The sequence below is a fragment of the Gymnogyps californianus genome, chromosome 9 (genome assembly GCF_018139145.2).
Source record: "Gymnogyps californianus isolate 813 chromosome 9, ASM1813914v2, whole genome shotgun sequence".
NCBI lineage: Eukaryota > Metazoa > Chordata > Aves > Accipitriformes > Cathartidae > Gymnogyps > Gymnogyps californianus.
Window position 1 is genome coordinate 13,096,423 of NC_059479.1, and position 14,307 is coordinate 13,110,729.

Genomic DNA, 14,307 nt, shown 5'->3' on the forward strand with positions numbered 1-14,307 from the left:
GTTAAGTTTAACAATGAATATGAACGATGCTATCAAATAAAGAAGTGGGAATATGGCAGCACCGTTTGTGGGATAACATGGGAACCTGATAGTATATGTTTGTTTTCTGTATTACTTGATCCAACAGTTAAGTAATTTTTATGTCCTATACTTTAGCAAAAGTTATTGCAGGGATACAAGGGAATGTACATGGACACGTGCATTTATGCATAACCTACTGATACTTCCTGTGCGAAAGGGTATATGTTCATATATGTATGCTATATGACACATCCAAGTAATCACAGGACCTTCTTTTAGTAGTTTGCCTATTCTTTCACACCGTCTGTTGTGGTCATGCTGCTCCATGCTGTGTCTTAAGCTTTTAGACTGCAACGTGTCAGAGAAGACGCTGTAGGGGGAATTCGTTGACTGTACAGTGGCCAGGATACCATCCTGGTATATACTTAGATATTGTTATATACTTATATATTTTAAGGTCAGAAGGGACCATTATGATCCTTTACCCTAACCCCCTGGGGCACAGCCGAGGCTATTAAATTTTACCCAGCAGTTCCTGCAGAGGAGCGAATTATTCTCTCCTACTGCATAAGTGAACTCTACTGAGCCCAACAGCTTGTTATTCACACTGTAAGGCAAGCAGCACCTACTACAATTTGAGTGATGAAATAAATAATAATGCAGCCAACCAGAATGGGAGACAAACTAGAGAAATCCTCATCGAAATTCAGCAGATCTGGGCTAGCTCCCTCCCAAAGCTCCCCTGTCCTCCCCTTCACACAGAGATTTTAGGGACAAATGCCAGTAGATCTCTATTGTTCCTGTTCATTCATTAGCTACAACTGATTTTTCTGTTGTGCTCACACTTCAAGGTAAGGATAAGCTAGATTCTGGTCACGTGCATATTGAAAAAGTAACTATGAGACACAGAAAATACAGACGTATTTTAAATATAAAATAACATTGCATTGTTTTCTTCACAGTTTTAAATAATCCTCAGAAGTGAAACATACATGTTTCAAGGTGATAAACTCCTTTCATCCCATTATCTTTGGGCCTTCCCCTTCCATCTCCATTAGTTGTATCATTCTCCTTTTTTACATCTAACCTCCCTGCCCAGCCTTCACTAAATGGACTCAGAAAAAAACCTCTTGGTACTATTTGTCACAATGCCATTTTCTATATGCATACTTCTCATGTCTGCAGCAAGAGAATGATATTTGCGATTAAATCATAAAAGCCTACTTTTAAATTGGCACTCTGTCTCTAGTCCTGCCTTCCACATGCACCACTGCAGATCATGAACACTGCCTTATAAGGCTTCAAAGAAAAGGAAAGGGTCTCAGTTTAGCTGGAACAATGCGTTTCACAGAGCCACAGCTTTCACTTACCTCCCATGCTGTGGGTTACTATTTGCTTTCCCACACTTCCTTTTGGGCTGCCAGTCCTGGGAGCTGGAATTAAGACAGGCACAAATGGTGATTAAACCTGCTTAGATATATGAATGAGTGTGATCATCAAAATCACACCTAATGCTTTAGAAGTTGGGGAAAACAAGTCCTATTCCTCTGAAAAGCTCACAGTCTAAAGTATGTTAACATAAAAACTGCTTCAGGGTTATTTTTGCAACAAAATTTGTGGTGCAATTTGTTACAAAGTTACCTGCTCCCGCTTTGGAAGCATTCTTGTTTCTCATGAAGTAGGCAAGGTAAACCCAAATCCTCTCCCTCCCACCTGAGCTGCTTAACCCTATGCTTATAACCCTGACTTTCTTATGACTTTCTTATCTCCCTGATGAAGGTCTGTTCCACTTGCTTCTTCTCTCCCCAGTGGTTCTACGGGCAAGCCAAGGCAGAAATCTTAAAACCTACAGCTGGCAGTGGTTCTTACTAGGAATTGTTCAGGAAATTCTCTCATGGGTAGGTAACAATCTCAGCCATCACAGTTTTGAAACTCACCAAGGAGGTTACCCTATGGGCTGCTTCTCATTCAAGGACCACATTCACCTACTTCCTTGTCACAAATCAAAGCAGACAATCTAGTGCTATAACCACAAAGCACTTTCAGAGAAAGTTAATATGCCCTTACTTCAGCATCAAGTTGTCCTTCTTATTCTGGCTTCCATCCAGATACAGAAACTCTGGCTTCACTTAGCAATGCTTTCAACCCAGACTGGCTTGCCCATGAGGGCATATGGACAAAAGGACATTTGCCACTCATCTACCTGCTTTGCACCGCAGATGAAGCAGATCAAGCACCAAATGTTTGCCAGTGCCTTCCCAACACCACTCCTGGGCAGTATTTTCCATTAGTCCCCCTTCCTCCTCTTGAAGCCCTATACAGAGCCAGGTACAGAGGTGCTCAGCACCCAACTCTTGCACTATCATGATGTCAGCAATATCTTCATATCTTGTCAGCAACTGGCTACGGTTGGTAGCTTCTGGTGTGAAGCTGTTTGGAACTAAAATGTGATGAAAAGTAGAGATCAGTAGTTCTGTTAGGAAAGGAAGGATTTTCCCACGATGAAATCTCAGTGTAAGAAGAAATGAACTTTCTCAAGATTGTGTGTATCAGAGCAGTATCCTGAACTGACATTCTGACAGCCCAGTGAAAATACATTTGTCCAAAAAAGAGTCGGACTGTACGGTCAGTACTCCCCTAGATGTGGAGGCTATGTTCATATCCAGTTTCTGAATCTTGGCAGGATCAAGGAGGGAGATGGAGCCAAGCAGAACCAGAGCACAGGAATCAGACATAGGACTGCAAAATCTCATCTAATGCTTGTTCAGTGCTATTGAAATCTGCTTAGGCTGGCCTAAATTCTAGTCGTCTCTTGAATAATTGAAGAGAAAGTGATTGTGGGAGAAGTTTCATGTAACAGGAAATCCAAATGATCTGCCAGATTTTGGCAGTGCCATGCTTCTCCATGTAGTTCACAAGTCTCCTCCTATTGTTAATTGGTCTGTCAGTCATTGAATAACAAAGTAACTCCAGCGCACAGATGGACAGTCCTCTGCTAGAGGCAAAACAATCGTGTTTCCTGCTCCAGAATCTCCAGCAGGAGATCTTTGAATGCCACCACAGTCTAAATTCTTAAATAATCTTTGTGTTATACTGCTGTCTAAACAAAAAACAACAAAAGAATCCTTATTTCCTTTAATGATTAATCCAAAATTATTAGTACCTGCTTACACAGGACTTTCAAATCTTGTTCTTGGCTAAAATTATTCCCTTTTGACACAAGTACAGACTGAAATCTATTGAGAGAAGAAGAGCAGAAGAGTTATTGGAAAAGGAAGCAAAATACTTTCAAGAAGTTAGTCTCCTTACTTTGAGAATAGTTTAAAAAAAACTTTTGTTATAACATTGCATGCTCTGCACAAAATCGGCCAGGTCAGAAAAACTTCAACTGTTCTTAGGACGTTCCCCAAGAGAACACAGACAGGGCTAATCCTTGCTGCAGCAACTCATGCGACCTGCTGAATGCCTGGAAAACTACACAGAATTACCTTGATGCATACGTTTGCCAGTTTGTATATTCAGCTCCTTTACTTCCTTTTACTTTAGGGGCATGACAGTTAATGAAGTTACTATGCCAGCTCTGGTATGCTCATAAAAAATTCACACCTGTTTCACAAATGTTCACCTGTTTAACAGACTAAAGTTTAAAAGAAAGGAACTTTTTCCTCAATAATGAAAGTATAACTTACTTCTTAAAAGGAATTCCTACTATGACATTTGCTATTTACAGGCTGTAAAATGAAAACTGCCCAGTGAATCTTAAAGGTAAAAAAAAGACAGGAGAAAAAAAAAAAAAGAAAATAAAAGAATGATTTGGATTAAAATATCTTTTCTTAACTTTGTGGAAGAGAAGCTTTTCTGACTTGGCAGCACAGTACAATGAAAATGAAATCAATGCCAAGTGCCTTATCCTGAACTCTGAACGGGCAAAGTTCCCATTGACTTTCAAGATTTCTTCCCTTGCAAATGGCATTCAAGAACAGTCGTTACATGCACCTAAGGCACGTCTACCACTATGTTCTGTCTCTCCCCTTTGTGTCAAGTAGATGTATAGAATTTTTGAAATCAGCACAGCAAGCTGTGAATGATGATGCATGAAATGAATAAGCTGAGTCTAGTACAAAGGGGAAATCCTGAAGGCTTGGTGCAATCACTGCTATACTATTTCCTATGGCCTGTACAGAAAAGATGCATAATATTCTTCACGGAGACAAAGAAAAAAGCTCTCCAAGGCCAGAAGTCTCAATCAGAAGCCCCAGAAGAGATAAATGACAGAAGCTCACAAGTTTTTAACATTGCTTAATTTCCCTCTTATTCCTAGGCCCTTCCCCACTTATGCCTGACTCTTCGAGCTCTGGGCTGCTGTGCATGTGGAATATACACACAGCAATTTGGGGCTCTGAGAACCTGCTTCATTTTGCATTTCTTTGGAAGCAGCACGGTTTATGCAGTAGTTTATGTTTCACACTTCTCCCCATCAGCCGAGGTGAGTTTGCACCAATCCACCAGCATGTGAACTGTGATGGCCAAAGCACAGAAAAAGGTGTCGTGATTTCCAGAAAATCAACTGGGCAAACAGCTCTGGGGCAGTAATGTGTTAAAGCCCCCAAACTGCTTCCTCATGTGGACATGAATCTGAGACTTACAGTTACACAGGTATTTTTAAACCAGGCCAAATCATGCTCAGATCGATTTAGCTTAATTTGATGTATTACTGAATAAAAGTAACCTGGCATAAATATGGTATAATTGAACTTAGCAACAACAATAAAGCTGAGCATTCTGAACATAATGCTGACTTAAATAACCTTTAAGTGGTACATACTTTTCTTTCTAATCACAGAGGAGGTATAAACACATCTCTATGGATTTACTGTGACACCTCCCCCCCCTTCTCTTGCTCTCACCCACACACTTGCTCACATGCATTCCAACCTCCTGTGCTGCACTAAGTAGGTATAGATCCCATTTTAGAAACGGGAAAACTGAGGTATAAAATGGATAAAGAGCTTCTGAGGATGTCTTTGGAGGAAGCAAATCTGAAATCCTTTTTACTTGACTAGCAATACAAAGAAGTTGGCTGTGAAGGGTATTCACAGCAAAGAATAATTAATTCCTCATCCTGAGGACATTCTGTTGTGAAATACGTCACTGTGTTGCAATTATTATTGCATCCAGTGGCATCAGTAAAAAGTCACAACAGAGAAGCATATGGGAAACTATTCTGGAAAACTTAATCTGCATTAACCACTAAATTACCCCATGCAAACAGATCTGCAATAACAGCTCTCCACTCCTTCCTTGAGAAATCTTAAAAGAAATGGATTCAAATTTTATCTCTTTAAGTTTTCCGTGTTTTGTCACTCCAGGTTTACCATAGAAATAATCTGAATCTGCACCATGTAAATTAACTGGACTTGACTACAATAGATCTAGGATCAAGGTCTATATAAGTAGAAAAGAAGCCATATCAAACTTCTCCCTTTTGCAGGCATTTGGAATAGTCACAACATTCCAGTCCCAAACATCACCTGACTTCACCTCTTCTGCTGTATTCATTCCTATGAAATAATTCTTTCCATTAACATCGGAAGATAGTTAGACAAGTTCCTATCTTTCTAATGTTCCTGAAAAGTATCTTTCTTAGTCTCATGTTTGATATGGGAAAGTACCGATTTATAAATGCTTTCATAAAGTGTTTATGCTAATCATACATCTTTTACTGAATTTGGTATTCATCTCTTCTTACAGCAAAAAATATTAGAAATACCAAAAGCATGTGGTTTAAAAAAAATTCTTAAAATACCCACAATCAGATTCCTCTGCTAATTATTAGAATTTACTCTCCAACCAGCCTGTCTCAAAATTTTAATTTAAAATATTTTCACTTACCAATTTTTGTTGAAATAAATTAACTCTGCAGCTCTTTGGTATAGGAAGGAACCATGAAAATGTAACCCAATACACTGTTTTTTGACAGGCTAACAGTAGCACCAAGTGTGATCTTCCACTCTTCCATTCAAAAAGTGTTAACGCAAAAGCCTAAATATTATCATTACACTTAAATGCTAACATTATTAACCTCTCCACAGCTGATGTTCAGTCTTTCTAAGGATAATGGATGCACTTGCATCTATTCCAGATGTTCTACAATAAGGCCGTAGGTTTTTTAACTGTGAAAACAGTTGCTAACGATTTTGCACATGCAACGACTCAGCATTTCACTTACAGCCCTATCTTGCGAAGTGCTGTGGATTTTTGGAGCAAAGGATCCTGTGCAGACACATCTTCCACAGAACCAACGTCTCGTACATAACTGTTTGTAACTTCACCTGCTCTCCCTGAGAATGTTAATGGCTCGATTCTGATCCCTCCCACTCAAGCGGGAGTGTGAAATCCTACATGGGCATTGCTCAAAAGGCATTTAGATTGAATGAATGCAGGGTGTATGTCTACGTCCAGAATAAACTGAAAATGTAAAAATGAAGTTCAGTACAAATAAAACATACCTTCATTAATTCTAAAGGGAACATGTTTCTGCATTTGTTCTTGAGGCAAATTTCTTGAGTCCAAGTGAAGGATGTAACAGTGCTCTTCTTTGAAAAAAAAGTTGTCTTTCAGGCAATGTCTCCCTCTATGCTGTTGGCTCTCCGATGGAAAATACACTCGTGTTCGGGGAAGAAGAGGCTGTATCTGTACTTGTACTTATGTACAAGGCTGAGTTCATTGCTTTCAGCTTGCAACGGGTCTCTCCCCCATCCAGTGGTGTGTGCCTGTTTACAACCCCTTCCACAAGCTCTGCCCACAACTTATGAACTTCAGGATAAAGTTCAGCCCCAGGAAGCTGAAAACTGCGTGGAGGATTTTGTCTGGGCATCTCAAAATCAATAGCTCAGGAAAAGCATCCACAAGCCAAACCACTGAGATGAGCTTTCAGAGAGAACAAGGTAGTTTATACAGAGGCATCTCTCTGTGACCCCTCAGGGACTTGCTCACAAACTCTCCTTAGGCCCTGACTTATGGCATACGAGGAGGATAACTTGAACTTAAAAACACTGCAAACCTTTGAAGAACAGTGTTTCTCCCCTTTCGTGGCAGAGAATCCACTTCCAGAGAACTCAGATGAAGAGACCAACTACCTACAATGATGCAGCTGCAATTCGACTCTAAAGATACCAAATACAATTCCAGTGCTGGCAGCAGCTCACCTGCTCAGGAGTGCTCACTTGTGTCAGACTTACACTGCGCGCGTGTCTGGGAAGGCTGAGGGAGACCTGTTTCAGGGAACAGGATTGACACGCTTCCCCTCCCCGAGCTGTCCTGGCACTGCCTGTTCTGGAGAGCACTGGGGAGCAGTTTGACCCCCAGCTGAGATGTCCCCCCTGCTGCCGCCCCCCTGCATATCTCCATGTACTGTAACACCACTGGTCGTATCTCCTTCTCTCAGATCTCTGGGTTATGGGGCTGCTTCTCCTCACAGAGCTGGTAACAGGCATACTCCTACCTGATGGGTAGCAGCGCTAACAGGAGAAAGCAATGCCACAGGTTTGCCAGATTTCACCAGAAATGTTATGGAAGGAGTTGAGCTGAGGGTATTAAACACATTGGGTTCTCATTTGCAAAGTGATTACCCCCAGTCCTGGCACGGCTGTTCCTGAGCAGAGGGGAGCATGTGTGGTGCCAGGGGCTTACCACACGGACCAGAGGGCAGACGGCCCAGGGGCTTGTCTGTGCGGAGGGCAGTGTGCGTGGCCCGGGGTCTCTCCCCGGGTTGAGGACCTGCAGGAGCTGCTCCCGGCACTCCCGCTTCCCCGGGTGGCCAGGAGCCAGGCACCCCGCACCAGAGAAGGAGAGTCTCGGTGTGGTTTGCAGAACATTGATTTTCTTCTTGGAAGAGCTGGAGGAAGGCCCTGACCGGGTCTGGACGTGCTTCCCGGCGGAGAACAAGGCAGGCGCCGCTGCCGGGGCATCCACGCTGCGGGACCGGGAGGCAGCGCGGGGCCCCCGGCCCGACCGGCGGGGAGGGTGGAAAGCGGCCGGGCAGGGAGGAAAGCAGCGGGGAAGGGAAGGGAAGGGAAAGCGGCTCCCACCGCCCCCGGCAGATCTCGGCCGCCGCAAGCGGACAGCGGAGGGGCGCAAAGTCTCCCCGAAGCCGGTGTTCATAAGGGGCGAGCAGAGCAGGCCCCTTTAACCAAAACTAAAACAAACAAAAGCACCCTCCCGCTCCCTTTCCTTCTGTACTAAGACAAACAGTGAAAAGGTTAGTGGAAACAGACGAAAAGCAGATGCTCGAGGGGAGGTTGCGCTGCGAAATGCGCTGACCGCCTGCAAGGGAGCGCTGCCTGCGGAGCGGCCGCCCGGCTCGGCGAGCTCTGAGCCCGGCCCGCGGCCCCGCCGGGCCGCCGCTGGAAGCCAGGAGGAGCCGAGGGCTCGGCCGAGAAGAGGACTTTTGCCGCCGAGCAGAGGGAGGGATAAGCGGTCTCCCGCTCGGCCGGCGGCCCCGGGGCTCCGCGGGGCTGCAGCTCGGGGCTGTTCCGCAGCGCCCACAGAAATACAGCCAGGAATAACGCAGACCTCTAAAAAAAAGGGAAAAAAAGGAAAGAAAAGAAAAGTTGTCCAGACTAAAAACACACTCGCCAAACATACTGAAAAGATTGAATTATTTATTTCCTCTGGGGACTCTTGTAACCATTCATTTTTAATAGAGTCTAATTAAGAGTTCCCCAACGGGTTTTACTTTTGTAAATATTTCAGATGAGCTCGGGTTTCTAGGCAAATCCTCCAGAGGAAAAAAAAAAAAAAAAAAAGGTGGCGCATAGTGTAACCCCCTTTCCGCCTCGTCGGCCGAGAGAAACCAGCCGGGCGGAGAGGCAACAAGTGGCCGGCGGCTCAGAGAGCAGCAGCTTCAGTAGCACAGCGACGCTTTCTCGGGCCGGGTCCCGCAAGAAAATCAACTGGAAGGAGCACTCCCCGCCTCCCCCCCCCCCAACCAAAACACACCGCCGCGCGGCAGCCCCAGAAACCCGGCCGAAAAGCGATGGCAGCTCCCGGGCTCCTGACCGGGCGGCGGGAGCGCGGCTGCTGCGGGCAGCCCCGCCAAGGAGCGCGCTGGCCCCGCTCCGCGCCTCTCGCCGCCGCGGAGGGACCGGCTGCGCGCCCGCCCCCGCACAAACCGCCCGGAGACTGCCGACGTGCCTGATGATATAAAATTTATTGATCTCTCTTCGTTTGGAAGAAGGAAGCAAACGAGGACTAGGGACAGGGAGAGGGAAGGAGTATTTCGATGACTTTTTTTTTTGAAGAAATCCGGTAAACAAAACTAAAACGTTTCTTCATCTGATATGTCAAAACATGGTTCACAGTAAAATTCACAAACCAATTTACATAAGTTTGTTTACAGCTTAAGAAAAACCAAGACACACAACTTACTATAAATAAAAGAAATGTGTTTGCGACCCGCACAGCTCTCTCCCACCTCCCATTTTTTTAAGGAACAAAACCCTAAAGTTAAAAAGTCTTGAAAGCTACAGATTGTGGCTAGAAATCAAGCGAGGCTTGGTAAGGTGGGAAGAACAAAACACTTAAGAAACCACAACGATAATGTGAACAACTGAGTTTAAAAGCAAAAGCCCGCCGGTTTTTTTTTCTTATGTCATTGCAACGCTAGAAATCAAACTGGAAGATGCAAGATCTTTTAAAAACTTTTAAGCGAATAAAACAGTGCCCAACCTAGCAGAAACCAGGAAAGAAGTTGCCGTGGTTTGAAAACTTCACAGCGGCTTCTAGGAGGCAGGCGTTGTGCTCTATTAAAATAACAGCTTGCTCAAATATTTTTTTTTTTGTACCAAAAAAAAAAAAAGGACACAACTAACGGATTTCCTTTTTAAAATTTCTCCAAAGTTAGTATTAAGTCTGCTAAGCCGAGCAACACTGCCGTACGTCCCGGTGTGGTCAGGGAGCGGTGGTGGGGTTAGGGATTAAGACGGGGAGCCGTCCGGAACAGCCAAGTTTATATGTGAGTTAGTGGTACGGTACCATTCACGCCAGTCCCGGCACTCTGGTAATGCTGGTGGACGCTGTGTAACCTGCTGCCCTGCAGGGCGGAAGGGTCTGTGGCATCCCCCCCCGGGGGCAGGTACATGCTGATCATATCCCGCAGGTCTCCCAGGCAGGCCCTCTGCGAGTGGGAAGTGATGGCAGGAGGCGGCGAGCTGGGCTCGGATTTCACCACCGAGCCCATGGAGCCCAGGCTCATGGCCGTGGAGGGCTGCTGGCCGTAGGCGGCGGGGGACATGCTGTAGGTGGAGGCGGCGTTCATGTAGGTCTGGGCCGTGGACATCATGGGGCTGTACTGCAGGCCCGTCATGTCGTAGCGGTGCATCTGCTGCAGCTGGGGGCTGTTCATGCCTGGGTGCTGGCTGTAGCCCAGCTGGTCTTGCATCAGTGAGTAAGCCCCGTTGGTCCAGCCGTTCATGTGGGCATAAGTGTCAATCCTCTGCCCCACCCCGACGGGACTGCTCACCGCGTTGCCCCCCCCCGGGGCCAGCAGATTGCCGGGCAGCGAGTATTTGTCCTTCTTCAGCAAGGTCTTGGTCTTCCTTCGGGGCCGGTATTTGTAATCCGGATACTCCTTCATGTGCACGGCCCGCAGCCGCTTGGCCTCGTCGATGAAGGGCCGCTTCTCGGCGTCGCTCAGCAGCTTCCAGTCGGCCCCGAGGCGCTTGCTGATCTCCGAGTTGTGCATCTTAGGGTTCTCCTGGGCCATCTTCCGCCGCTGGCCCCGCGACCACACCATGAAGGCGTTCATGGGACGCTTCACCCGGTCCTGGTCCGAGCCGGCTCCCGCTCCGTTGCTGGCCCCGCCGCCTCCGCCGCCTTTGCCGTTGCTGCCCGGAGCGGGGTTGCCCCCGGCGCTGCCCGGCGTGGGCTGCGGCGTCTTGATCTCAGTCTCCAGCATGCTGTACATGGCCGGAGACGGCAAGAGGTGCGCCAGGGTGGCGGGCAGGCGGGCACCAGATCGGGGAGAGGAAGTTGAAAAAAAAAAAAAAAACAAAAAAAAACCCCACAAGGGGAAAGAACCTGTCTGGGCGGCTGCTGCGGGAGGAGGAAGTTTTTCCGCCTGGCGGGCCCGAGGCGCCGCTCCGCGAGGAGGAGGAGGAGGAGGAGGAAGAGGAAGAGGAGGAGGTGGTGGTAGTGGTGGTGGTGGTGGTGGTGCTGCTGCTGCTGCTGCTGCGGCCGCGTCTGCGGAGCGGTGCGGAGCGGAGCGCTTCCCGCGGGCAGCGCCAAGCGATGCGCACACCAATCCCGGGGGTATTTGATTGACGGGCTATAAATGAGCGGGCGGCAGCCAATCAGCGAGCGGTTCCCGACAGCCCCGACGCCGGTAACTGACCAGCTGGGGGGAGCCAAAAAGTTGGCGTTTCAGGGCTGCTGGTGCCGGACTCCCCCCCCCCCCCCGCATCCCCGGGCGCCGCTACCCCGCAGCCCCCGGGCCCTGCACTTGCCCCCGGCTCTGGGCCGGTGGTCCAAGCGGCGGGCCGGGGCAGAGCTGGGGCTGCGCGGGGCAGAGAAGCTGGGGGGGCTCCCGCAGCTGCCGGCCGCGCCGCGGGGGAAGGAGCGGGCCCGGGCGGCGGGCGGCCCGGGGCTGCCCTCCGGGGGCGCGGGGAGGAGGAGCGGGGCGGAGCGCTGCGCTGCAAGCGGGAGCCGTGCGTTTGCCGGGCACAAAGAGGTTTGGGGCTCCCGGGTGGATGCACAGCCGTGTTGTTAACGCTGTGCCAAGCCCGGAGAAGCTGCCTGGAGACGGAGCGAGCCCGCGCTGCACGGACACCCCCCTGGAGCGGATGAAGGGGGGCGGACTGACTAAACTCTTCCCTTTCTGAGCCCTCTCCTGGGAGAGAACCCGCATTGCCCTGCCGGGACCGGGCATGGCCGCCGGGCACGCCGTCCCGGTGGGAGAAGGGCTGCCCCGCGGCAGCACGCCGGCGCAGCCCGGGGGAGGCGGCGGTGCGGATGCGAGCGGGGCCAGGCTGACTGCCGGCAGGGCGCTCCCGGCCATCCCCACCTACGCCCACCCCATTGCCACTTGAGTTTTTCCACTCGGCTGCCCCAAAGAGAGTGGGGGGGAGGGGACGGCGCTTGCAAAACCCCCAAGTTTCATGGCAACAGCAAAGTTCCTTCCGTGTGAAAGAAAACTTTGGCGGAGGGTGTGTGAGTGGAGCGGAGCTCACTGGAGCTGTCAATCATGGGCTTCCCTCTTCCTTCCTTCCTTCCTTTCTTCCTTCCTTCCTCCCTCCCTCCCTCCCTCCAGGCACGGACACCCACACCTGCATGGACAGGGCTGGCAGCTCTTTGAAAGCACCACGGGCACAGAGCTACCAAGCCTGCCTCGCCCTGCCGCTGCGGGGCCGGGGAGGAGACGGGGCGCGCTGCCCTGTCCCTGCTCTTCCTCGTCCTCCCCCTGCGCCCCGTTCCAGCTCCGTCTGGGGCAGCCAGACGGTTCTTCCGGCCGGGGCGCACTGCAGGAGGAGAGGCAAACCGAGCCTGGAGTCTGCTCGGAGCCGCGCTGGGAGAGCCCCGGTGCCGGAGGAGGTGGCAGCACCGCCAGTTCCGCCGGTGTAGCTCTGAGCAAACTTCCCCGGGGGCGTGTGGAGCGCCGGGGAGGGTCGAGGGGCTTGAGGTAGGGGCGTATCTGGGCATCACGTCCGGTATTGGGGGGCCCGGCGAGGAGGGATGCTGCCGGCGCATCTCCCTCCGCTTGGCAGCCGTTGGTGTTGCCCCAAAGAGAAGACCGCGAGGATAACGACGGTAATCGGTACAGGAGGAGAGGACACCTCCAGGGCAGGGCTCCCGGCTGGACCCGGAGGCATAGCCCAAGGCGGTGCCGCCAGCCCCGAGCCCACTGCGCTGCGGACGCCGGGGAGGGGGCTCCGTGCTGGGCCGGGGAGGCTTGAGCAGGGCGCGGAACGGGGCCGCTCCGCCCGGCACCGCGCAGCCTCGCTCGGGGCTTCCCGCGGTCGGGGGAGCCAAACGAGCCGGCTTAAAACGGCACGGGTAGTACTCTGGAAACAGCACGGTGTTGTGATGGGATTTTTATTTGAGTAGATCTGAGCACTACTGTGATTTACAGTTTAAGGTGTCACTCGTTTTGTACGGATTTCTTTTTTGACAAAATCATCTGTTGAACAAAGTCGAAGGGGAAATAAATCCCACTTGCCATGAGCTATGGTGTAGTCAGGATTTTGTCTTTGTTATTTGTTTTGCTGCTGGTGTGTTCTTGGGAGAAGTCAAAATTTTGCAGCCCGAGAGGACTGGGTGACAGCAGAAGGTGTTGTTTCAGGCGGTATCACACTAGAAAGCACACTTCGGGCGTACGAGCGTAGTTCGCTTGTAACTTTTGCAACATATTGGAAAAGCTTCAGACAGCTGTAATTAACCTCAAACCCCTCCAAATATTTTGATCGCTGCAGTCGAGGTTTAAGACGTGCCAGGCTGGGCTGGAAAACGGACTGATATATATCCTGACAATCCTTTGAGATTACTTTATATAAACGTTTGTTGGAGGGACTGAATACGCTTGCATGCAACGAAAAATGAGGCGGTATATGGAATTAGAGGACATGCTGACAGCCCTGTGAACGGTGTTTCCTTCGATGTTTAAATAAATATTAAAACGTTAAGTTTCAGACTCTTACTTTGTCTTTCAATTTGTCTTTGCGCTGCCTGAGACTCCAATTATATCTTTTTTCCCCAAAGGCCACGCTATTTAACACTCTAAGATCCATATTATTTCAAAGCAAGACAACATTTCTCTTGAAACATCGCTAATCTTCTTGTAGATGAACTGAACCTGACTGAATAAAAAAGTACATATAGATTCGTGTATTTCCACACTTCACAAGTCCCTGTAATGCTCCCACTGCACTAAGGTTTCCATACCGCACGTGTTCTGAGGAATACTGAAAAATTCGGCTGATTTCTATTTCCAGAAGAAGGGGTGAGCAGGGACACGCTGCTCGAACCCCTCTGCCTCGGCATTAGTGATGGGTGCGCACAGGAAACTCTCAGTAGGATTTCTTGAGCGATTTCAGCACCCGAGAGACGAGCCAGAAGCCAGCTCCTCTCCCAGGCTCTGGCGGAGTCCCGCGCTCGCCGCCGTGCTTTACCTCGGAGCCGTGTTTCCCCGCCCGGCGGGTGAGCCTCCTGCCCGGGCGCGGCCCCGGGGGGCCCCGCAGGCGCTGCGCCCCGGGGCGCGGAGCTCGCCGGGGCAGCCCGGAGCTGTCGCCGCTC

At 49.6% G+C, this 14,307-nt stretch overlaps 1 protein-coding gene across 2 annotated transcripts; it reads right to left on the reverse strand.

Annotated features, from left to right (window-relative positions):
- Window positions 1–9,211: 9,211 nt before the first annotated feature.
- LOC127019682 (transcription factor SOX-3-like) lies at window positions 9,212–11,059 on the reverse strand. Of its 2 annotated transcripts, XM_050901850.1 has the most exons (2): window positions 10,936–10,987; window positions 9,212–10,896 (listed from the first exon to the last, which is right to left on the reverse strand). In XM_050901850.1, the coding sequence occupies exons 1-2, from the start codon at window positions 10,985–10,987 to the stop codon at window positions 10,031–10,033; spliced, it is 918 nt and encodes a 305-aa protein (XP_050757807.1). In that variant the 3' UTR covers window positions 9,212–10,030. The 2 variants fall into 2 exon arrangements, with proteins under 2 accessions (XP_050757807.1, XP_050757808.1); XM_050901851.1 differs by having other exon boundaries at window positions 9,212–11,059.
- Window positions 11,060–14,307: the final 3,248 nt, after the last annotated feature.

What these genes read in the sequence shown, in the direction of transcription:
- LOC127019682 (XM_050901851.1), bottom strand. Translation starts at nt 10,987, where the DNA reads ATGTACAGCATGCTGGAGACTGAGATCAAGACGCCGCAGCCCACGCCG.